Here is a 24,674-nt window from a genome sequence, read left to right on the forward strand (position 1 = left end):
CTTTTTCCATTTGTCTGCTCTTCCACTAAAAACAGAGTGTTTTATGAGCAAACAGTGAAAGCTCAGGTCTCGTTTTCCAATTTGAAGTCTCAGAAGTACTCAGCCCTGTGTTCTCACCCTGTAACTATCCTCCAGTCACCTGTAATCATACTCAGTGGTCTCAGCTCGGCTCTCAGCAGCTTGCAGCAGCCCTTTGCAAAACACTTCATCAGTTATTTCCTCCCTCCATGATTTTCCCTGCCACGTTTTCTCTGGATGGCAAAGCTGAGTGGCTCTGCCTGAAATCAGAACTGACTCATGCCTATAGGACACAGCACTTCTGACCCACGAAGGGGGTCACTTTTCCACCAAATTCTCTCCACTTGGCTGTCAATATTTAGTTTAACTCCATTGTTTCATTGCTTATCTCTGGAGCTGATGTGTTTTACTAATGGAAAAGGCATTCCTTCTCTTCTACTGGATTGGGTGGCCCACTGTGCCCATCTGAAGCACCATGAGATGTTAAACTTGTACTGACTTTAGTTTTAGGCTGTATCTGACTGGATGTTTACATGGTGATACACTAAAAATCTGTGCAAAATGCTCAAATACTAGCTTTCCTAGCCCAGTGCAAAGTACAAGATTCACAGGTTGTAATAGGCTATCCCGGGAACCGGTTGAGTCACTATCCCTGGAGGTATTTAAAAGACATGTCGATGTGGCACTCGGGGATGTGGTTTAGTGGTGGGCTTGGCAATGATGGGTTAACGCTTGGACTCGATGATCTTAAAGGTAATTTCCAACCCGATTGATGCCATGATTCTGTGTTAAAAGTGAAGCGCTAACATTGCAGAGACCAGGGTGCCGGGTCCCTAGAGGAGAGTGCAGGATCCCTTGGCTCTCTGACCGCCTGGGCAGCCCGTCCCCAGCTTTCCTGATTCCCCTCTGATCTCCCAGCCCCGGGCCGCCGATCCAAACCCCAGGGCCGGACTGCGAGGGTCCCCGGGCCGGGCGGGGGCTGCACCCTCACACCGGGGCCGCTCAGGCTGCCAGACGGCTGCGGGGCAGCGCTCGGCTCCAGGATGCCCACGGGACACGGGAGGAACGGGCACACACTGGGGAGCCCACCGGGACGGGCAGCAGCCTCTGCAGCGAGCGGGACGCAGCACTGGCTCCGCGGGGAGCTCTTCCCCCGGGGATAATCCGCCAGGGCGAGACCAGGACAGGCAGCGGGGCTGCTGAGGGAATCCACGCAGCAGAACAGAGCTCTGGGGCGGCGCGGCGGAACCCCCGCCCGGCAGGAGACAAACTTCCCCGGCGGGCCCGGTCCGGACCCCCCGCCCCGCCCGCGCCCCGCCCCGGAACCGGGCGCGGCTCCCGCGGGCGGGCAGAGCCCGGCGGCTGCGGGCGGAGGGGCTGCCGTGAGGGGCGCTGCCCGCAGCAGGGCCGGGGGCCGTGAGGGGTCGGTGCGTCCCCGCCGCAGGAAAGCCGCCGCGGTAAGGCCGAGCTCCGCCGGGGGCTCCGCGGGAGCTCCGCGGGAGCGGGGTCCTTTGGGTCGGGAGAAGTTGGGCTAAACCCCCTCCCGGGGCTGGGCATCCCCCCTGTGCCCCGCTGCCGGCCGCTGGGACCGGCCGGTGTCCGCGGAGCAAGGAGCTCAGCGGGCCGGAGCTGCACCCTCACACCGGGTGAGGGATGCTGAGCGCAGGGGGATGGAGGCGCGACAGCGGCAGGGAGGTGTAGGTGGGACCCAGTTCGGGCTGCAGGTGCGGCAGCATCGCTGGGACGGGCCCCGGTGCCGCTCTGAGGGTACACGGGAGAGGCGGGAGCCGGTCCGGGCTGCGGATGCAACAGCGCGGGGTATTCATAGGCGGGATGGAGTCCGGATTGCAGGTGCGAGAGTGGAGCACACAGGTGGGAGCGGGTCCCACTGCAGCCGCAGACACACCGTGCAAGGGCTCGGGTGTTGGCATTGTCGCTGCTGGGTGTCCCTCGGATGGCAGGTGCAGCCACACGGGGTACGGGTGCGATGTGGTCCCGATTGCACGTGTAGGTGCAACGTGGTGCGGGGTTGCAGGCGTGATGGCAGCGGGATGTGGTCCTGCTGTGCCTGGGGCTGGCAGAGCATCTCCCAGCACAGAGTGGATGGATGGCGTGCCTGCGTCTGCGCCGGGCCACTTTCAGGCTTTTATTTTGACGGATTCTGTTCTGTTATCCAGTGGTTTTCAGACAAGGTCTCCCAAGTCCTGCCCGGTTTTCCCACATAGTTCTCTCCAGCCTCATCCTCCCTTTTGCTCAATAACTCTGCAGTGATTAAATGGCTTCTTGCAACATCGGTATACAGAGCTGAATTCCAGAGCTCGTGGGCGGGGAAGGAGTGCTCAGACATACTGATTTTAGAAAAAATACCCCAAAACGGTGCTCGTGGTTGTCCCTCCCTGTACCAGATCAGCACTGTGAACTGTACATTCTTTTTTTGGATTCTTAAGACTGAAGAATTTCTCCAGGTAAACAGTGCAAAACACCTCAGGCTCCCTGGTAGACTGCAAGGAAACTTCTGGCTTGAGTTAGTTGAAAAGGAAAGTTGGAGTCAGCAGAGTTACAGTAAGGTTGCCATCGTCCTACTGAACTTGCTCAGAATTTGGGCTGTCTGGCCACTAATCTCGTTTCTCTTCCATCCACTTAAGCTCATTTTTCCACTAAACAGAGGCTGCCAAAACCAGAGGGCTGGGGGGAAGGGATTGCAAGAATCTGTGAGGATATGAGATTTTTTTTGTTGTCCTGTTATAAGTTAATAATCCCATTCTAGGCTGTCATCCAAAAATATTGCTGAAAAAATGCAAGCAGTGTACAAGACCCATTGTATAAAAGATAATCTAAATGTAGGACAGGAAGAGACCTGGCAGGTCAGCAAATCTAAACACAGAATGATATTATGCCTTCTTGCACACGACTGTAATTCATTTATTGCCAGCCTTCTGGGAAAAGGAAATTTCACACCTTAATAGAACTGATATTATAACCCTTTCTCCAATATATGGCTTTCTCTTACTTTGTATTTGCACTGTGACTGCTTCGTTCTCCCTGCCTGGTGCTTTTCTCTTATCAGTGCAGAAATAGGAGTTGCATTCTTTTCTCTTTACTGTGCAATGCCAAACAAGCTCCAACTTGCTGTCTGCTTTCATGAAGCAGGCTCCAGCGTCTGCTGATCCCTGGCAGTTGTGAGCTGGGCTTCCTAATCTCCGAGTTCCCTGTGGATGAGCAGAGCTGCAGGGCTCAGAGGTCTGTCCTGTGCCTCTCATGTTTTGACACCTCACCTAGAAATAAATCCCTCACCAGGTAGGTGCTGCAATTAACCTCCTCCTCAGGTTCCTCCTGTCCTGTGGTGGGGGGTGGGAAGCTGGGATTTTCCTCTCCAGGTGTCCATCTGACTTTTGTTTTCTGCTGTCAGCTCTCATCGTATTCCAGTCATTCTGTTAATCCCATTTTTATTGCATATCCCCATGTTCTGTGCTAGTTCAGAAAGTTCCCTCGGCTTTCTCCCACTTGCTCTGTGATGAAGGGAGAAGTTAAGTAGGATGGAGTCTCCCTCACTTGCAGTAGTGACCCCTGCTAGACTCAGACTGACCCCTTCCATTTCATTTTCTGTCTGATTCTTCTAGGTCTGTACCCTGTTTATTACAAATTTTTATCTTTCATTTGCAAACTTCTGATTTCACTGGACTGCACAGCAAATGGCTTCAAATGTGTTGTAAGCTGAACTTTATCCCTGTCTTGTGTGCCAGGTATGCTGAATAGTTTTCCCAGAGTAGCTGAGCAGAAAATTTTTCTTACCAAAGCAAGCTAAATTGCATTTTGTCCTTCTTCCCACCCGATTTACTTCCATGGCATCAGTTATTACATGTGGGGTTTTTCTGCAGTGATTATTCTGTTGATGAGGATGTTTAATCCCACCATTGTAGCTGCAGCCAGCTGTGAGTAGAAGATGGGTGAAATTCAGCAGTGGAGAGCAGCACAATGCTGCAGGTTGGGCAGTGAACAACATTCATCAAGCTGAAACAGCTGAAGGAACTTCAGACAAGCTCAGTGCTCATATCTGAGCTCAGGTTAAGCTCCCACTTGAATATCCTTGCTCTTAATATTTGCAGTAAGGTCTATCAATAATGATTCAGAGAAAATACCACTGAACCAACAAAGTCAGGTCGTGGGGTCACACAGTGACACTGAACAAATCCAGCTCTGCTCAGTCCAAAATGCTGCAATTGGTAGGTTCAGATAAACATAAGGAGTTATCCCTGCTCCGTTCATTAACATTGTACATTGCTTTTTATATAATCAGGTGAAAAATACCTAAATATTTTGCAGAAGGTAGACTGCAGCATGATACCCCTCGTGTTCAGTGCATGACTACTAAAATATTATAATCCCTTTGGCATTATCCACCAAGCTGAAGTTTATTCCAGTGTTTCTCAGCATTGCCTGTGAGCAGTTTATCATGCAGTGTTCATGAGCTTGGTCTTGCACAGGCTGCCTTCATCTCCCAATGGCCAGAAAAAGCACTGAGAGCACCAAGTGAGCAAATAATCTGTATTTTAATTTTACTGAGATTTCTCCAGTCCAGTGCTGCCAACCAAAATGCTAAGAACAAATTTAGGGAAGGCAACAAGTCACATCAAATTCTGAGTTTTGACTGCCGCCTTCTAAAGAAGGGTAGCTTCATGCTCACAGGTCTGGTGTGGGGTTGTCATACCATTCCAGAGGTTCCAGTTCTGCAGGCATGCTTTAAGGGCTGGAGTGAAGCACAAATTGGAAATGCTTAAAGAAAGCATTTGGGTGACTTTACAGTGCCTTCAGATTCCTTGTCAAGGGCAAGTATCCTCTGGCTCCTTTTTCCTAGGAAAAGAATAATAATGAGCAACAGCCAAGCTTTATGATTGCTACCAGATAATGTCAGTGGTAGATGAGGTGATTTTATGAAACTGAATACAGAAGAAAATAGGGTGTGGGGTTCAAGCATGAGGCCCTGAGTCATTGCCTGGCATCTACGGGAGTGCCCAAAATTAAAAGTTAGTGATTGTGTAATGTGGCAGATGAACATTTGTTGCTGCTTTGTCAGCCAGCCTTTCACATCTGCAGGAAGCATCAGGAGAGCATCTAACAGCATGGTGGGTTTTCTGTTTGATGTAATGAACACATGTTGTTCATGGATTCAGCTATTTCTACTATTTTAATACCTGAGCTGACATTTCAAAGTGCTGGGAATGCTGGAGCCACAGATCAATGAGACTCTTAAGCAAGCAGTAGTGTTTGCAAAAAGCTCTGTAGCATTTAATGGTGTATTTCAAGGTCTCTGAAAAACCATCTGAGCTGATAAAGGACACCAGACAAAGCCAGAAAAGACTGAGAGACAATGGATGAAGTCCTCATTCCAGCACTGGAGTCACTCAGCTGATTCCAAAATGTTTAATGACCACAAAAGAAGCAGCTCACTTCAGAAGGGACATTGCTCCAGCACTTTGTCCAGTATCACAAGAACAGACAAATGCAGAGCTGCCAAATGCTGTACTTGGTAAGGCCTGCTGTTGAACTTGGCATGGTTGGAGTAATTATCACCAGGTGGTGCTACTTGGAAATGACTTCCACTTGTTATTTTTACCAGGATCATTATTCAGCTGAGGTGTGAACAGTATTAATTTTGTGGACTGTTAGAGGCCAGAGAAGGGGTTTGCTCTTTGCACTGCTGTTCCATTGGAGTCTGTGAGCAGGTGTCCTCAGTCACTCCTTGGTGCTGAGAGTTTCAGCTTTGCATTGCTGCCCACAGGGTACCTACAGACTCTCTGACACTGGTTTCACCCCAAACCCAGCTTGCAAAGCCTTTGTTGGCTCTGCTGCTCCCAAGCTGATGGCTAATGCTAACACAGGACATCACTGGTGGCAGCTGGCCACCTTGGAACTATGTGGGTCTCCACTTTTCCAGATGGGAAAGCTGAGTCACATTTTAACAAGCAAGGACAGCAGAGGAATTTGGAGATCACTCCAGGAAAGTGTGGGAAAGGAGGCATCCTGCAACCATAAAACCTCTATATTTAGTTGTACTTTAAAATGGAAAATATTGGTGATTTTGGCATTGCAGAGGTCCAATGAGCTCCACTCCTGTTTGCTCTGCTCAGGGAGCCATGGCCACCTGTCCTACCCCTTCCCTGTATTCCCCAGAGGGAGGGACATTCCAGCCCCACTGGGGACTGCAAGGCCAGCCCTTCACTTGCAGGAGGCACAGCCAGAGGGGATAAAGGGAGGCAAGCAGCAGCAGCAGAGCCCCTTCCTCTCTCCAGATCAATGAATGAGGTTGGCATCATCTTGATTGATTTATTTATTTATAATTTTGGTGAGCAGCTCTGCTTTTGCCAATGCAGCAAAGGCATAACTGTTACACTGGCTCTGTGGGTTAAGTTGCATTATTTTTAATGAGGCAGCTATCTCCGTGCTGCTTCTGTTCTGCTGGCTTCCCCTTTCTGGGAGCTGTCTGCTCTTTATTTGTCCTGCTTTTCTGTTAAGTCATTGCTGAGCATGGGCTGGAAGCAGTGAGCTAAGCATTAGCTTTATTTTCTGACAGAGGCCCCAGTTGGAAACAGAAGTTCCCATAGTACAGGGCAGCAGCTTTTTGTGAGCAGTGCTTTTCTTCCCACAGCCTACCAAGTCAGACTGTGCAAATCAACTCATCCCACCATCTGGCCCAGATCAAGGTACTTCACCTAAATAAGAGGATGGCCCCTGCTGCCAAAGGATTTACTCCCAGGAGTGGGTGCAGCCCTCAGGGGCTGGATGTGCCACCCAGGGCTGCAGGAGGAGAGGCAGAGCCACAGAGCCCTCCCTGGGCCATTCCCTGTGCACTGGCTCCTCTCTTCCATCAGCACTGCAGTGCTGAGCCCGTTCCCTCTGTCCCACCAGGTCCCCTGGGGGCACAGGGTGGCTCTGGGGGGTTCTGGGGTGCAGCTCTGGGGTTTTGCCCCCCTCGCAGCCCACAGCTGTACACCCTGGGTGGCTGCATCAGCTGTGTGAGTAAGCCTCCCTCCTGCCCCAGAAACAGCCACAATCTCCTCTGTGTGTTTCTAGCTCAGAAAAGGCTGATTCATTCTCTGAAGCAGATTAATTACTTCTGCTATTTAGAAAAGAGGAAAAAAAAAGATAAATCCTTTAGAATTGGTCGGCTTAACTTTCAACTGTGTGCACAATGCAGTGAAGCAAATCTGCTCTGAGGCAGAGCAGAAAAGTTCACACTTCTTACAGTAAGAAATTGTAAGAATGCAATATTTACCTGTCATGTCAGCAGTGGGCTCTGCTATTTAGAAAGTATTTATGAATGTGTCTTCTTCTTGACTTATATGACAAATGGTGCAAATGTGAGCCTGCCATGAAAGTGAACTGGGGAACAAATGTTTTTATTCCCTGATACATTTTATAACTTGCTTCCTTTCTGGTTTGTGTCATGCCTATGTGGCAGCAGGCTCCCTGAGTAGCTCTCATCTGAAAACTGGCTGAGCTGCTCCATTTTTCCCTTGGAAGGCTGCTTTCCAAGCCTGCCTGGCTGTGCTCACTTGTTTATGCACTGATGGGCTGTAGTTTCCCATTTCAGAACAAGCTGTCCAATATTCATGAGTTATTTTATATTTACCCAGTCCTGAAGCTTCTTTTATAAGCCTGGGGATAAATTTTGGGTTTTGTTGTTTCCATTACTGGAAATGGACTGAACCTCTGCAAACATTACCAAGCCTTAAATAAGGCCTCTATTTATCTAAAAAGGAAGGGAAAGGACTAACACAAAGCTAAATTGATTTACAAGCCTGTAATTCCCAAACCCCTGTTCTGATAACACGTGTAAGAAAGCAAGCCATATGTGAAGAGATGAATCACTTATAAAATTATATCCTAATATTCACTGAATATTAACTTATCAGACAAGTATAGTGATTTTCCTCTTGAAGATTAATGACAGCCACATGTTCAGCTGGCATAAAGCACTGGAACTCTTTGGACTATGCAAACCTGAGGATATGATTGAACAACTGATTTCTTTGCAAAGAACAAAACAGTATCTAAAGTGATAAGGAACAACTGAAAAAGGTAAAAATTATAATCATTAGATATCCTGCTAGTATAGCAAGGTCATTTTGACCAAGCATGAGACCTTTCCCATGATCCCCAGTTGGCTGGGCCATACTAAAATCTTTTCACATTAATACAAAGACTGGGTTGGAACTGGAAAGTCAGTATCTAGGGGGACAATTTTAGGTCCTCTCAAAACAGCTGGAATGAGTACTGTAGCAAAATGAAAGGTTAAACCCATTAATGTTTTAGGATTACTGTGTTACAAAATATGCTCCTCAAACTTTTTTACCCAGCAGTAGAGAAAATACTCTAAAGGCATCTTTGGAGTGGATTAATGTTGAAATCATGCTAAGCCAGCCTTCTTCAAGCATTTATTTTAAACAGCTCAAATGCTTAACTTCTTGAATTAGCAGCTGAGCAGGTTCTCTCATTAGGCTTGGTAATGTTCACATTCACACGAGCGAGCAGCAAAGTACCTGGCAGTATCTGGGGCTGGTCTCTTTAATGTGTGCAATACGTGCATTAGGAATCCTGGCTGTGGTCAGCCTTATCTGAACAAAAACACTCAGGATGTTTGCATTTGGGCTGTTCAGCAGATGAGATACCAGCCCCTGTGATTCAGCAGCAGCTGAATGGAAAAGCTGATCTCGGTAGAAGGGAATCACATTTGCAACCTGTTTGGAGAACAGCTGGAAAAACACTTCCCCCTTCTGCACCATTCTGGTGTCTTGGTAGCTCTGTTCAGAAGGGATGTCTGTAAATATGGGTCTGGGTAGCTCTTTGGCTTAGTGATGCCCTCAACCCTTTCCTCTGTGGACCTCCAGCATCAAACTGGTTTTTAGGGAAGAGCTACTGCCTGCCTGAAGATCTTCAGCCTTGTGCAGGGTTTGTGCTTGTGCTGGAAGGATACAGCTAAACCCTGGGCAGGACCTGCTGCCTCTCTCCCTCTGGGGCAGGGCTCAGAAGGTCTTTTTTCTGTAATTACATCTTTTTGCTGCTGCAGCAGCAGCATGTGTACCAGGGAGCAGAGTCCAGCTGCCGTGGCACCCTTCATCCTGGCAGTGCCTAAGCAGTTCCCCTGCAGCCTTGGCACAGGTGCACTATATGTATGCAGGAAAAATAAACAATAAATATTAGGCTTCTTAGCTGTGCTTAGCAGCACATACATCCTTTAGAAACTTGTACATGGCTCTGTGCTCTGGGCAGAACTGCTGGTGCAGTTTGGGGTTTTGGCAGAGATTTTTGTCAAACACCTTTCCAAATTAAACTCCGGGTTCCTGACAGTTCATGGTTAAATCTCCTCAGGTGGAAGCACCCTCCCCAAACACCCTCCCCATGTTTCCTTCTTGCAGAAGCTTTCTACCAAAATAACTGCAGAGCAAATGTTAAGGATGTTTTAAGCAGATCAACCCTATTAGATACAAAGTTCCCGGAAATGTGCTACTGGCAGTAGCAGAATCTTTTATTTTTGTTATCTGAAGTATTCATCAGATATAGACTACTTCAGAAGGCTTTTTTCTCCCTCCTTTTAACATCCTCCAAAGTGAATGCATTCAGCCCCAAAGCAATCAGAGAGCTGGTCTGTGGCAAGAGAGCTGGAGGGATGTCAGTCTTCAAGGAGAGTAGAGAAATTCAGTAAGAGCCAGCAGCAGTCAGCTCTGCAGTCCTGTCTTGCTCCTGTGGTTTCCTGAGGATGCTCAGATGTCTCTGCTCCCCACAAGGGAGCAAACTGGCTGCTGTCACTGTGCTGTCCCAATACCTGGGAAGGTCATCATTAGTTCACCCCATTTACATCCCAGTAGCTCTTCTGGCATCTCCTGCTGCCCCCAGTGTATAAGGTCATGTTGCTGAGGCCAGAAACCTTGTGGGCAGGGGGAGGATTTAACTCTTCCCTTAAATTTTACTTTGCTCTCTCCCTAAATTTGTATGTCTTCATCTATGCCTAATTCCCCTTGAGTGCCATTTCAGCAGTGGTCCTTCTGCTTACCTAACTCAGAGTTCAGTTCTCAGATGAACAGAGAAATTGAATAATCCAAGTTTATTTCTCTAATTTTCCCCCTGTAGACACGTATTTGTTATGACTGGCCCCATGGGTGCCAGAGTACCCAACAAACCCATCGCAGAGATGCAGAGGTGAATATTGCACCTTGGATTCTTGAATACCATCTGTGCTGATGTTTAGTGATTAGAAGGGAGTGATACAAGGTATTTTAGGCAGGATCACCTAGAAACAGCCATTGCAGCAGACCTCTGGCTGGCACAGGTCTCCCTGCCAGCCCAAAATGAGCTGGGCGTTCCCTTTCCAAAACCCTTGACATGACTTCCTTGAAAAGACACTGGCATGGGAATAAATTAGTCACAGAAACGTAGAGCAGTGAGAAGACACTGATTGCTGTAATTAGGAATAATCTAATTCCTAAAGGCAAATGGGTTGTATTTATGTCTGTTTAATTGGATTCCTGCATTTTGTGGGCAGGCCATGTGGGCAGTCAAGCTATTGCTCTGTGATTCTGAGGCAGCAGAGTGATACTCAAAAAGTAAAGGGTCTCTGCTCTACTTGACCTAGCATGGAACTAAACTCTTAGTTCTTGATGTAATCTGTTTGATTTTGGTGTAGTTACTATTCAGAGGACCACCAAATCATCTGCTAGAAAATTGGGGTAAAATTGGGCTGATTTGCTGGGGGAAAACCATTTGGCCCTCTCTCTGAGAAACTTGGAAGTTCATGTCCATGTGGCCTGCAGAGGAACAGTGCAGCCTCAGAGTGGTTTTCCTGCTTTTCAGCCCAATTTCTCCACTTCTGCTTTCTTTGCTTTTGGGTTTTTTGGGTTTTTTTTGTGGGGTTTTGTTGGGTGGGGTTTTTTTGTGTCGGAAATGATGGAACCTTTCTTAAAGTAGAAACATTTCTGTAATTTCTTGGATCCAAGCTTCAGATGAAACCCGATGGACCCTGGATGATAACCTTTTACATTGCTTCCATGGCTTCCAAGGACAGGAATTTGCACCATCACAATCCTTTCTTTGCAGGATTATTTTTTCTCTTAAATTTTATTTTTTCCCCTAAAACCGGCTGTGAGCCTGGTCCTGCTCCCAAGAACCAGATTAGTGACTAATCTTTTGAGGCCTTGGGGATTACACTTCAGGACTGCATGAAATGTAAAGGGACATTCATTTGCTGCTGTAAAACCCATCCTGAATTAACAATAGTCTTGGATTGTATGGCCACACCCCCAGAGTGTTTCCTATGGCAGGATGGGGAATTATGCAGGGTCATTTCCTTGGACATTGCATTGTTATGGTGAAACTGTTTTAGTTAAAAAGCAAGTGGGCAGTTAGGGTTCTTAAAGGCCAACTGAATTTGGACCAAGGGGCAGACAGATCAGTGTATTTCTGATACTGGTGGAGTCGTGCTCATGTACATAAAGCTTGAGTTTCCCACCTAAGGCAGGAAGACTCTTGATGTGGGTTCCAGCTTTTGATCTGGGAGGTTCAGTTCAGGGTAGAACCTCACAGAGTAAGAAATAAGCATTTGAAGCCTAACTGCTACCCCTGAGCCAGGCAGGAGGCTTATGCTGAAATGGGCCATGTTGAAATATTCACAATTTAATAATGACTGGGTTTCAGTTAACACCTCCCAAGAGGCTGAGTGGATGCATTTTGCAGCTGTGGCTCACAAACTAGCTTTCACATTAAATATCAGCCAGAAAGGCACAGAGATGTTTTCTGTAAAAAAAAAGCTTTTAATGTCTTCAGAGCCCGCTCAGCCGATAAAAGCTGGGCTGAAGTTCAGCAGGACCTTAGTGGTGCCCAATGGGAGCAGAATTCTTTTCACTGAGCCCCTGTCCAGGGGACACTGTCTGAGCTCCCAGCCTTTGCTGTGTGGCCCCTCTCCTAGGGTCGGAGACATCCTCAATATTTTAAGCTGCCCTGGTTCTTCTAGCATTGCAAACACCCCTGAGGCCTTGCACTGTTTAAAGCTCTGGTGCCACAAAGGCAGAAAACCCAGCTCAGCTTATGCAAGAGGCAAGGGGCTCTCCCCACCCACAGCCGTGCTCTCCATCCCACCCCCTGACCATTCTGCATCCTCTTTTTCCTTCTCATTGTTTTTCCTTTCCTTTGACAGATCATTGCCCTACTTTGGTCATTTCCCTGCTTTGAGTCACCCCATGCCAGGAGTTCTTTCTCATATTGGGACACAGACATGGAGTGGGGGCAAGGCTCCCACCTTGCCAGCCCACGGGGAGTGACAGCAGCCAGCCACCAGCACAGGGTGAATGAGGGTGACAAATGCCATGCAAATGCCTTCCCTGGAGGCTACAGAAAAGTCACTTCCTTGCACCTTTCTGGAGAGTGGTATTTGCATACTATCAGACACTGACATCCTGTTGAACTTTCTTAGAGTGTGTGAATTATAAAAATACTCTTTGGGGATTTACAGTGTGTTGACTGAAGGTTGCTTGATGAGAGAAGGAGAAAAGGAGCTGGCTGGGGAAGAGAGGGATCACACAACTGGTTGAGAAGTATCCTTCCATGTGGGAGAGACAATGGAATAATTTGGCTTCAGCTCTGAGGTAGGAATTCTTCCCTCTGACAGTTTTCTCTGTCCTCTTGGCATCCTGGGGAGGTTTTTAAATACATCAACAACAAAAAAAAAAAGGCTATAAAAGGGTTTTGGCTGTCATATCTGCTTGTGTGACAGCTTCCCACAGAGCAGAAGCCAGGAGTCTTAGAAAGTTACCACTGCACTGTCCATGTTGCTGGGTAACAGTTTCTGCTCCTCACATGACCCCAAAGGATAATAATAAGTTGCATCCCAGAATGCTGAATGGTGCTGAAATCGCTGGCAGATGGAGCTGCTGCCCCTGCCTGAGTGTGTGGGTGCTGGAGCAGGGGAATCTCCAGACCCTCCTTGTTCCCATCAGAGTTTTCATGGGACCTGGACCCGAGTCCCATTCCTTTCTGGCTGGAGCCAGGATTCCCCTCGGGCTCCCATGGGCCTGCTACAGCAGCAGTGGGGAAGGACTGGAGTGAGCCACTGGTGGCCCCATTTGGTGCAGAACTGGGGGCTGGCACCCTCTGCATGGGGCCAGAGCTGGCCCCCACCTCACATCCCTCCAGGGTGGAACCTGTGTGCCTGCCAGGGGCTGTGGTAGCACCTGAGGGTGCCCTGGGTTTGTACCCACCATGGAAAACCTCTGATACTGGTTTGTCTGACTCACACAGATAAGCCACTTTCCCCCCTCCAGTGGCAGTGGCCATTACAGAAACCAAATCTGACAGCTGCACCAGTCTGGTTTAAACCTGGCTCACTGCCTTAAGGGAAGTGATTATTGCGTCTTTACACTTATAGTAACAAAGAGTGGTTTCCAACCCATTTGAAGCTAAGCTCGTGGAACCTCTTACATAAATAAGGGTTTAGAGGCCACTGAAGATCCTGACATAAATGTCCTTGAGTTTGATTTGTTTGTGGACCTGTAGCAGCCCAGTGAGAAATGTGTTTATTTACTGAGGAAGACATCATTGGCAATCTTTTTTTCTTTGGTTAAACTTGGTGTAACTCCACTGCTAGCAGTACATATTGAATGGACACATTTAGCCATTTTGTGAGGCATCACACAATAGTGTAGTCTGTAGTTGCCCAGGAGAGAAAAGCTGTGCTGGCACACAGCATCCTGATGGTGGTGAATGGGACTGAATCAGAACAACATGTTTTTCCTTTATTTGTGAAAGAATAAGCTATACTGGCAAAATACATACAAATTTATACCAGTATGGCCACTCTTTGTCTGTGCATTGAAGTCCTTTTCTGGGAATTTGCAGAAGCCATTGCCAGCCCTGTGCCAGGCCCAGTCAGAGTGTGGATGGCACAGTTCCTGCCCACAGCTGCAGCAGGGTGTGTGTCCATGCTCCCTCATTTCCTAAAGACAAAATATTCCCCATAATGGTTTGCAGCACTGCTGAGGCCACAGCTGACCTGGCTATGTTGTGAGAGCTCCTGTAGGCTGTGCCAAAGCAAAGCACAGTGTGCCAGAGACCTTTTTCAGTACTGAAGAGCAAGAGTGGGCACTCCTTCCAAAACTTTCCATTTTTTGATCATAAATCACACATTCTGGCTTCTGATACAGGTGATCTAGGGAATATGTAGATCTAAAGACTGCTGAGGCTGCTGGCCATGGCAGCAGAAGGATGGAGCAGCACTTGCTGGGGCAAGGTCTGTTGTGCAAACCATGCCTTTGGTTTGCTTGCCTGAATTTCCCACCATGCCCTTATCCCAGCTGCCCTGGGAGACTGAAAATGCTGCTGGCTCCTACAGACACTAATGGGCCCACACCAAGGGGTCAGGTTGATGTCTAAAATAGAGATCTGTGCTTTCCCCCAGCTCTTCTTGGTGCATGGAAGGATGGTTTGTTGGCCTTGCTGGGGGTGACCTCTTCCAACACTGCACAGGAAAACAGCAGCACAAATGAAAGCAAAACGAGAGGTGAAGGAAACACATCACACTTCCAGAAGTGACTTTGGAAAGCACAAAGCCAGGATGTTGTTTCTTTTTGGGGACTGAGTAGTCTGACATGTTGCAAAATACAAAGGCTTGGCGTATTCCCAGCAGCAGAGGGAAAACTGGAGCTCCTCAGAAGTGAAACCTGTCATTAGCAGTCAGCCAGGCAGAACAGCTCCTGAGTGCCAGGAACAGGCATGGAAGGGAGGGGGACTGAGCAGTATAAAGGAGCTTTCCTCACCCTGGCAGTCTTGTGGAGGGGAGCAGAGGGCTGTGAGGGCAGCATGTGGGATTGGGATGCTCCCAGAATTCTTCAAAGGGCAGCAAGGAGCTGCTGTTCCCCCTCACACACAGCAGCCTCAAAGTCCTGTTCTTCTCCATAGGCAGTGGGTCTGCTCCCCAAGAAATCAGAGTAGTTTTGACCTGCAGTTTTTCTCCCTTTTGTTTTCACTCAATTATACTTAGCTGCCCTGAGAAATCTCTTTTCACATGTCCTCCCCAGTCCTTGCTGTGATCCGTGTCATCCTGGAGGCATGTAATAATTTAGACTGAAAGCTGTGCTCTGCAGCTCTGTGCTCTGCAGCTTCACAGGATGGAGGAAGTATTGATGTGCCCTGATTTATCTCCCACAGATGTCATCTCCCTAGGAGTGGACTTGAAGGACAGAGAGGCACAGAAAACTGAATCTGGGAAGTACCCGATTTAGAAAGAAAGGAGGAGAAAATTTTACAGGCCAGGTTGGATGGATGCAGGGAACATTATAACTTTGCAAACCCAGTGATCCAAGGAGTTGGCACCATGAATTGTGATGTTGCTGTTGCCACGTGCAAGAACACAAGCTCTCAGGATACCTTTATGTTTCCCAAAGGAATCTCCTAAAATTAGGAGTACTTTTACATTGGTGCTGCTTTAGACTTTATAACAACCTTCCAATACCTGAAAGGGGCCTAGAGGGAAGCCAGGGAGAGACTCTCTGTCAGGAACTGTAGTGACAGGACAAGGAGTAATGGGTACCAACTGAAAGAGGGGGAAATTTTTTATGGTGAGGGTAGCTAGACACTGTCACAGGGAGGTTGTGGATGTTACAACCCTGGCATCCAGGCCAGGCTGGATGGAGCTTTGAGCAGCCTGGTCTGGTGGGAGATGTCCCTGCCCATGGTAGGGGGATGGGACTAGATGATCTTTGGGGTCCATTCTAACCCCTTAACATTCTGTGATTCCCCATCAGGGCTAACCAGCTCCTGAGGGTGACAAGATGAGGAGAGGATTGCATTTTAATGCATGTAGATGTGGCACTTGGGGACATGGTTTAGTGGTGGGCTTGGTGGTGCTGGGTTAATGGTTGGACTCGATGATCTTGAAGGTCTTTAACCTAAGCTAAAGGATTCTGTGGTTCTTTGTTGTGGCTGTTAGTGTCCCAAGCACAGACACACTCTCAGGTTGTGCCCAGGGGAGCAGCACCCAGCCCCAGGGCTGAGCAGGCAGCTGGGGAGGCAGAACGTGGGGGCTGCAGGCATGGTCAGACACAGGGGACATTGGGGACATTGCTTCCACCATCACAGCCCCCTCTCTGCCCTGGGAAACAAAAGGCAAAGCTCCCTGTGGCCTTCTGCTGGAAAAAGGTCAGGTGTATTCAGCTGTCCTGTCTGGTTTTGACAGGGCACTTTCCTTCCCTTGAAGGGAAGTTTAAATAGCCTCTGTGAGCCAGCCAGATAGATGTGTTCCATTTCAGTCCTTGTCTGTCCTCACTCTGCTGAGATCATTTACCTGCTAACAAGCTCCTGTGGTCAGAGATAAAAGGCAAAACCAGCAGCCCTTTAAGGATGTATCCGAAAATCTTTGCAACATTTTCCTTCATGGAAAATATGGAAAGATGTTGCATTCACAATATATCACTCTTATCTGTGTTTGTAAACAGATTTATCACACCATCTGCAAAGTTGTATTGCCATCTCCTCCATATTCATTTCCTTCCCATTTATATAGTACAGCTCCTGTTTATTTTATTCCCTTTTTACAATTAGATACATTAGCTACCTTTATCCTTTCCTGCAAAAAGGGTGCACTCTCTGTGGGGAAGAATATTGAATCAGTCCAATTTGTTCATTTTAGTGCATGAAAACACAAGCCAGGGCTGCTTGGAGAGGTGCTGCCCGCTTCTGTTTCTCATCTCTTCACATCCGTGCGGAGCAGGTGGGAGGGAAGGATAATTCAGAACAAATCTGCTGGTAAACAGGATGCTCTCTCGGTATTTCCTGCCTCCTGTTGCACTGGTGGAGCTTAATTTTCAGGAATCAGCTAAGCCTGAGGTCAATAATGCTGTTGTAATTTCTCTGACTTGCTGTAGCTGATACAATATAGTACAAATACAATATAATGAGGCATTCATATATCTGGGAGCAAAAAGTCAGCCTGTTTTGTTATCTGGCTGGATAAGAAATGTTTATTTATGTTCAAATTAAAAAGTGATTTGCTGAGTATAAATGAAGTCACACAAGAGAAGAGGAGCTTGCAGTTGGCAGCCACTTCTGCAGCCCCAGGGGCTGACCAGCACCCAGGTCAGATGGTTCTCAGTACTGCCCTACACTGAAGGTCCAGCTTGAACCAGCACTGGAAAGAGATGTCTGGGCTCCATGCACAGAGTGGAGGAGAATTTGACTGCAGGTGGACTCTCCAGCCCCATGGCTGTAGATTTGCCATCACCACGACTGGTGAGAGGTGTAGGATGCTGCCCCATCCCCTGGGCTGTGAAACTTTTGCTTCTCTCCCTGCAGCAAGGAAAGATTTCTCTTCTCCTTTGCATCAAGCCTAACCCAAATTCCTGGGCTTGAATACAGGGGAGGGACTGGGGTTGACTAATCCCAAAAAGAATTTTACCAAGAGTGAGTAAGGGCTCTGGACTGCAGGGAGTGATGACAAATCTTGGAAATTCAAGCCTGTGCTTTGGCAGGGAGGTTTGTTTGGGGATTGGTTGGGTTGGTTTTTTTATGGTCCTTTTTATCACTTTTCAGCTGTACAGTGTGTTCTCAGATGGTATATTTGCCACTTCATGTTTTTGGATCGTGACCATCATTTTTTCAGCTAACAGAACAAGGAGCAACTGGGTGCTTGGCCAGCTTCTTTCCCACTGAACCAAAAGAAAACTCTGCCAGAGGGCTTCTCCAGAGCTCTCTAAATGGATCTTCTGTCACCAAATCCTGCTAACTCTCCCACCCCTCTGACCTCTCAATGCAGATTTTGATGCTTTGAGCTGCCAGAAAGTCCCACCATCATATTTTCTCAGGGAAACTTTTCAAGTGCCCTACCCCATCATACTTTGAATCTTTCCCAGAGGCATATTTAGGCCTATAATATCGTGCCTGTCACTAATCAGTGAGCAAATCTTTTGGCTGTATATTTGCCAAGGGGAGATTGCCAAAATGACTCTTTGGGTAAAACAGAAGCCATGCAGCTCTGCTGCAGGGAAGGAGCCAGGACTTTTCTCAATGGCACAGTCTGCAGGAAAAATCACAAGGCAGGCTTTAAAATGAGATTTTTTTCCAACCAGTGTAAAGGATCCATCCTTTATGTTGGCTTTCTGGAAACAAAACCTTCCAGAGATTACTTAGTTTAGATTTTTCAAGCATTTTTTCTAGTCACTGCTGGGCTAGAAAGACTTGTGCTTGAGCTGGGAAGGGAAAATAAGAGTCTGCCATAATCCCTTCAGTCCCCTAAATGCTGAGTTTTGGGGCCAACTGGCCCCAGGTTATTTTGAGCTCTTTGAAGGCTCAGCAGCTCAGGGGAACAGAGGTACTGGTGGTGTGGCAGGACAGGGAGGTAACATCAGACAGGGGAAAACTGTCACCTATGGGAGTAATTCAGCTTTAAAACAGAATCACAGAGTCACAGAATATTCGGAGTTGGAAGGGGCCAACAAGGATCATCAAATCCAACTCTTAAGTGAAAGGCCCATTTGGGGATCAAATCCAAATAATGCCATTATTAGCATGGTGCTTTGACCAACTGAGCTAATCTCAGTGGCCAAAACCATTGCATGCAGCCTTGAAAAGGACCTGCATTGTGTGGCTTGATCCCTGTGAGTCTGAAAAATACTAATCCTGCCTAAAACCATAAAATCTGGCACCAAGAGTTACACTTGGCTTTGCAGTTTGTGTGTGCTAAATCAGTTCCTGACCTTCCTTGCTGCTAGCCTTGATGGCCTGGCTGGAAAGGCCATGTCCTCCAGGGGGGACAGGCCATTGCTCCCCATCTCCAAAAAAGTGCTCTGCTGTTTTTGTAGCCAGCCTCCTGCTGCTGTACCTGCACTCTCAGCCTGTCAGGCTCTGACATTATCAGGCATAAACACCATGTGTACAAACATATTTGCTATTACAGCAGACAGGAAGAGATTAAGTGAGTGCTATAAAATTAACCTCAACATCAGTCAAAAGAAATAAAAGCGAAAAAGGAACAGGGTAATCAGATGCTCTTATGAGCAGGATATGCTCAAAATTATTTCTCCATCCCATTGTAAATGCTTAGAAACTGCACAGCCTCTCCAGCACAGTGAGATTTTGAAGTGGTTTAATGGGCATTAGGAGTTCAGAGCTGATAATGCTGCTTCCAACCTTTTCCTTTCACTGCATGAAAACAGGTAGTGGCAATTGACTGGTGCAAATTGGCTACTTTTAAAGCTGTGTTTGCTGGCTTGGATGTGCTAAAAGTCTCTTCACAGAGTCTTCAGAGCCTGAATGTAATGTGTGTGGGTAAGGTGGGGATATATTGAGTTTCTTCAACAGAGGACTGGTTCCAGTGTATGTGCTACATGCTGGAGAGCTCAGACCTGCTGTAGTAAATTACCTGCTGTAATTTACATCCCAATTACTAATTAAATACCAATTAAATTACTAATTAATTTACTAATTAAAAAGCAGGCTACTGGATCATTTTTGGTCAGTCCAGGCAAACTTCTCACTTTTTCTTTTCTTTTTCTTTCAGAACAAATTGATCACCATGTCAGTCAAAAAGGAAGGTGCCCACAAGAAGTGGGCTGCCCTGAAGGAGAAGCTCGGGCCCCAGGAGACCGACCAGTCAGAGGCCAACCTGGAAAATGCAGAGCCAGAGCTGTGCATCCGTCTCCTGCAAATGCCCTCAGTGGTGAACTACTCTGGGCTGAGGAAGAGGCTGGAGAACAGTGATGATGCCTGGATGGTCCAGTTCCTGGAGCTGTCTGGGCTGGATCTGCTCCTGGAGGCCCTGGACAGGCTGTCAGGGCGAGGAGTGGCCAGGATATCCGATGCCTTGCTTCAGCTCACCTGCATTAGCTGTGTAAGAGCAGTCATGAACTCCCACAAAGGCATAGAATACATTGTGAGCAACGAGGGCTACGTCAGAAAACTCTTCCAAGGTGAGAGGACACCTTCCTCCATCACATGCAGCACTGGGGGGAGCACGTTCCTGTTGCTTATCCTCCTGCCCTGCACCAGGCTAGTTGGAAATTTTTGGTCACAACTGATTAATAAGATTGTTTCTTTCTTTAAAATAAAACTGCTATGAAGTCACATTTCCTTTGCCACCCAGTGCTATTTCCACACAAATATTGTCATAGTTTGCTGAGAAGCTGGGGATAAACCCAGCCTTATCTGTATACAGGCATGAGGAATCTTCAACCATTTGGTTGTCAGCAGGCATTTGCTGTTCAGTCTTTGAGAGCCCCAAGGGCAGAGGAGAGGAACTGAAAGGGCTTGGAGTCTTGTAGCCTGTAAAGAGTAGGGGAAGTGGCATGTTAGGACTCAGAAGAGCCTGCTCTGTGTGCTGCTCACTCTGCTCCTCCTGGAAGATTGTGGATAAACACCGCTTACATTCTCCTGCCATTCACTTGGCTCATCATTAGCTTTGAAATTCATCAGGGCATCTTGTAGGACTTACTGTACAGCACTTAATGGTGCTGGTGCTGGTGCTGTAAGGATAACTTCTGTTCCCAGAAAACCTTACTAATAGCTTTTTAAAATGCATTTAATCTGAAAGCTGACTTGCTTCTTCTGTTTTGAAGTCCCCTTCTTTCCTTTTCACCCTGTGTTTTCTTAGTCTATATAAAATATGGACCTGACATTTTTGTATTGTGAAAACAGGGGGGTATCCTGGATTGGACCTTCTTTGTGCTCTAATATAGGAAAAATAAGAGAGCCTAATGCATTCCATCCAGCTCCCAGGGCCTGCAGAGAAAGAGTAGTGCAAAAAGGGAATTCATGGGACCCATTGGAACAATTGCTCTAACTCATATGCATATTGAGCTTTTCTGCACAAAAAATAAGTGTCATTAATCAAAGAAAATTGTTCATCTGCTGTTCTAGAAAATACCCATATGTGAAAATGGGAAATAAATTTCATGAATGCTGAAAAATCTTGGCTGCTGTTGCAGTATGTCACTGGGACATGGAAATGAAGAATAACCACAAGCTGCACCAAAATGCCAAAGGGTTACTGTAGCATTTGCTGTTCCCACTAGAAGTTACCATCACATAATGCTATTGGGATGGGATATCTGTACACTAAGATATTTCTCATCCCATCTCCCATTGTACTGGGTCCCCTCCTTCAGTCTCTTTTCTACTACTGCTCATAATTCATGTAGCAGAAGACACTGAGATTCAGAACATAAATGTAATTTTAAATTCTTCTTTGTTTGGTTCTGTTTTTCCTACAGCACTTGACACAACTAATGTCATGGTCAAAAAGCAAATATTTGAGCTCCTGGCTGCACTGTGCATTTACTCATCAGATGGCCACTCTTTGGCTCTGGATGCTCTGGACCATTACAAGGCAAGTGTTTAGTTGGAGCAGCAGGAATGGCTCAGCTTTGATCCATGCAGACAGATCCATATACCACAGAAAAGGGTGGGAATAAAGTTTATTTTGCCTTGTTTTGGTAAGAGAAGTAGGGGTTTGTGAAGTGAAAGCTGTAGGAAGTTTTTTGTGGTCAGTGTAGGTCTGTGGTGCTGTTCTGTGACTTGTGTGGACAGATGACTGCCAACCACAAGGTGCTTTCTGGCAGCAAAAGCACCACCAGATCAGAATTAATGGTGCCACATCCACAGGTTTCACTGCCCACAAGCTCAGGTACATTTACCAGAAAGCACAAAGGGATCCAGGAGGTGTTTCAATGACTTTCTGTGCCAACCAGCTCCTGCTCCATAATGGAGGAGTGCTGCTTTTACTCCTGTCTTCCTGTCCTGTGCACAGTGGGGTAAACTGAGGATTTCAGATGCTAATTCCATCTGAGAACCTCCACCACACTCATGGGCATTTCTGTCTGTATAGACCATCCTTGTCATAATATCAGTTGTGTTACCCACAGAGTGTGAAGAACCAGCAGTACCGGTTCAGCATCATCATGAACGAGCTGTCCAACACAGACAACGTGCCCTACATGGTGACACTGCTGAGTGCCATCAATGCCATCATCCTGGGCAAAGAAGAGCTAAGAACAAGGACACAAATCAGAAACGAGTTCATAGGTAAGGATGTTTGTTGCACCTTTCCCTGGAGAGTCAGTTACCAAATGGGGTTTTTTCAGATGTGTCCATAAGGTGCCTGAGGAGGCTGGGGAGCAAAACTGCAAATATTAATTTTCTCCTTACTTTTATCCTTTATTCTCAACAGCCTTTCTGTCAACAGATTTTTTTTTTACTTTGCTGCTTTCCCGTAGCTTTTTCTGTAATCCCAGCAGCACTTGAGCTTCTTCAGAGCATTTCTATAACCAACCATTTTATGTGGCCACATTTCCATATATTGCAACTACTTGTAAGAGTTGATAAATTTCCTTCACTCTGTATCTACTCAGTTGAACTACAGAGTTCCCATGGTTCAGCAGTTTCCAACTGCTAGAATCCCAGGCTCCTAGGTACCATTGTTGGGATTCACCTCACGTGCTGGGTGCATCTGAGTTGGTGAGCTTGGGCTCCATTTCTCTCCATGGAGATCAAGGAGCATTCCACTGGTTTTAGACAGTCTGGTTTTAGACATCTGACTTGGACAGAGGTCCCTTGTGCCTCAAAAGTGCCTGTGTCACTCAATAACCCCAAGGGGATTGTGCAGTGGCTCACACAGGTGCTGCAGATGTGTGCTGTGGTGTCTCATCATTTACCAGATGATTCTACCCACTTTGATATATCCATCTGAAGATAATTTCACTTTTTCTCTCTCTACAAAAAGTGTTTATGAACATAACATGTATGAAGATCATAACAAATAAGTACTAAGTGGGTCATAATGCGATTGTGTCTATTTTTTCACCTGGCAGGGCTTCAGCTGTTGGATGTTTTAGACAAGCTAAGGTAAGGATCTCAACTTATTTTTTTTATGAGATTCACAGTGAAGTAGCTTTGGAAACTTAATACTTAGCCAGCCTTCTGTTGTGTGAAGTGCAGTGTGCTTGGGTGGAGTGGACCATGCCTGTGCACCCATTCCATGGGAGCTAGAGGTACTTGGCCAGTGTTAGGATGCTCTTGCCAACCACAGTGTCAGGGGGACAGCTGTTGGCACAGATGGCATGCACAGAGGCTCTGGGCACAGATGGAGTGGCAGTGTCCTCATTGAGGCTGTTTCAGACTGAATCTGAAGCAGTGCTGTGGGCTCACTGAGCAGCTCACTGTGTTCAACACCCCTTCACTGCTGCTGTTGGTCCCAGAAGCATCCAGCTAACACAATTTAACTAATACATATCTGAATGTAATTTAAAAATTATGTTTGATCAGAAACATCTGTGATAAATTCTAGAAAGCATTTTATGTGAGTTGCAGTTATCCATGTAACTGAAATTGCTCCATCCAACACCATAAAAAATTAGGGAAGAGAAGATCTTTTATTAGAGCTTGCTGCTCTAATACTCTAAAATTCTAACACTGAGTGGTCTTGAGAGTGCTGAAAAAGTCAGCTTTAGAGTGTGTGGTTTTTTTAAATCCAGTTTTGAATAACAGAGAAGGAGGTTTTTCAAATAGAAACATCTCTGGAATATTTTTAATTAGTCTTGACTTTAAAAAAATGAAGGTGGTGGCCTTGTTTCAAAAAGGTCAGAATGCTACTCTGTTATTACAGCTCCAAGGAGAATTCCATAGCAAGCCTGTGCTGTGCCAGGTTATGCCATGAGAAGTCCCATTCCTTTGTATTTGTTGATTGTAGGAAGAGGTACATTCAGTTCAAGAAAGGATGCACTGATGGCATCTCCTCCTTTATAAATCAGGCAGAGTTGGGTACTTTCAACACCAACTAGCTGAGTCTGAGAGGCAAAGAGATAAAAGCCATTTAAAAAAAACAGTCATCTGAAAATTAGTGAAGGGCTCTCCACTGAAAGCAAATGCTGTAATATTGCAGAGACATCGAGGAGGAGGATCTGCTTATCCAGTGTGACACATTTGAGGAGTTCAAAATAGAGGATGATGAGGAGTTATTAAGGATATGTGATGGCATAAACATGAATGATCATCATGAGGTCTTTTCATCTCTCTTCAATAAAGTAAGTTGCCCCTCACATCGGGTGCCCCTCACACAATGGCCAAGTTAATCCACTTTGCTGGGAGGCAGCCTTGCTGTGACAGAAGCTGCTCTGTCTTCCAGGTGAGCCGCTCTCCAATCTCTGTCCAGCTGCTGTCCATCCTGCAGAGCCTGCTGCACCTGGAACCCTCTCATCACTCCAGCCTCCTGCTCTGGGAGTCCTTGGATGCTGTAGTGAACAGAGCCCTTTTACTCGCCAATGACAGTAAGAGTGACACGTCCATCCAGCCTTGCACACGCCTCTTGTTTTCCCTTGTCCCATAAAAGCCTTTCCCCAATGTGCAGGAAATTATCTGTGGGACTTGGTGAGAGCTGAACAGAAGTGAGACAAAGCTATAGCTTCTGTGTAAGCGTCATCCCTATGGGTGACTGCATTTAGCAGTGGGCTTGGGATTCCCAGTCTTGTTTTAATGGTTAATCCCTGAGCTTTGGCTCATGGGAATCACTGGGAATCTGTCCTCACTGGCATCCTGCCACTGGTGCTGGCCTGTCTTGCTAGCAGGCTTGCTATGAAGTGTTTGTGGGCTGGGCACATGGGAAGGAAATTGCCTAGAAGCCAAAAGTG

General features: G+C 46.8%; 1 protein-coding gene across 4 annotated transcripts in view; it reads left to right on the plus strand.

The window, feature by feature from the left end:
* The first annotated feature begins 1,249 nt into the window (after window positions 1–1,249).
* INF2 (inverted formin 2) overlaps window positions 1,250–24,674 on the plus strand; it is a 42,672-nt gene continuing 19,247 nt past the window's right edge. For 2 of the 4 annotated variants that reach the window (XM_054634581.2, XM_054634582.2), the window contains exons 1-7: window positions 1,277–1,475; window positions 19,556–19,964; window positions 21,264–21,379; window positions 21,915–22,074; window positions 22,860–22,893; window positions 23,930–24,071; window positions 24,173–24,314. In XM_054634581.2, coding sequence (XP_054490556.2) covers window positions 19,571–19,964; window positions 21,264–21,379; window positions 21,915–22,074; window positions 22,860–22,893; window positions 23,930–24,071; window positions 24,173–24,314 — 988 coding nt within the window. In that variant the 5' untranslated portion in view covers window positions 1,277–1,475; window positions 19,556–19,570. Of the gene's footprint in view, window positions 1,476–19,555; window positions 19,965–21,263; window positions 21,380–21,914; window positions 22,075–22,859; window positions 22,898–23,929; window positions 24,072–24,172; window positions 24,315–24,674 lie in introns of those variants that run through there. The other 2 variants (XM_054634580.2, XM_054634583.2) reach the window with 2 other exon arrangements.

This window comes from Agelaius phoeniceus, chromosome 6 (assembly GCF_051311805.1).
Source record: "Agelaius phoeniceus isolate bAgePho1 chromosome 6, bAgePho1.hap1, whole genome shotgun sequence".
Taxonomy (NCBI): domain Eukaryota; kingdom Metazoa; phylum Chordata; class Aves; order Passeriformes; family Icteridae; genus Agelaius; species Agelaius phoeniceus.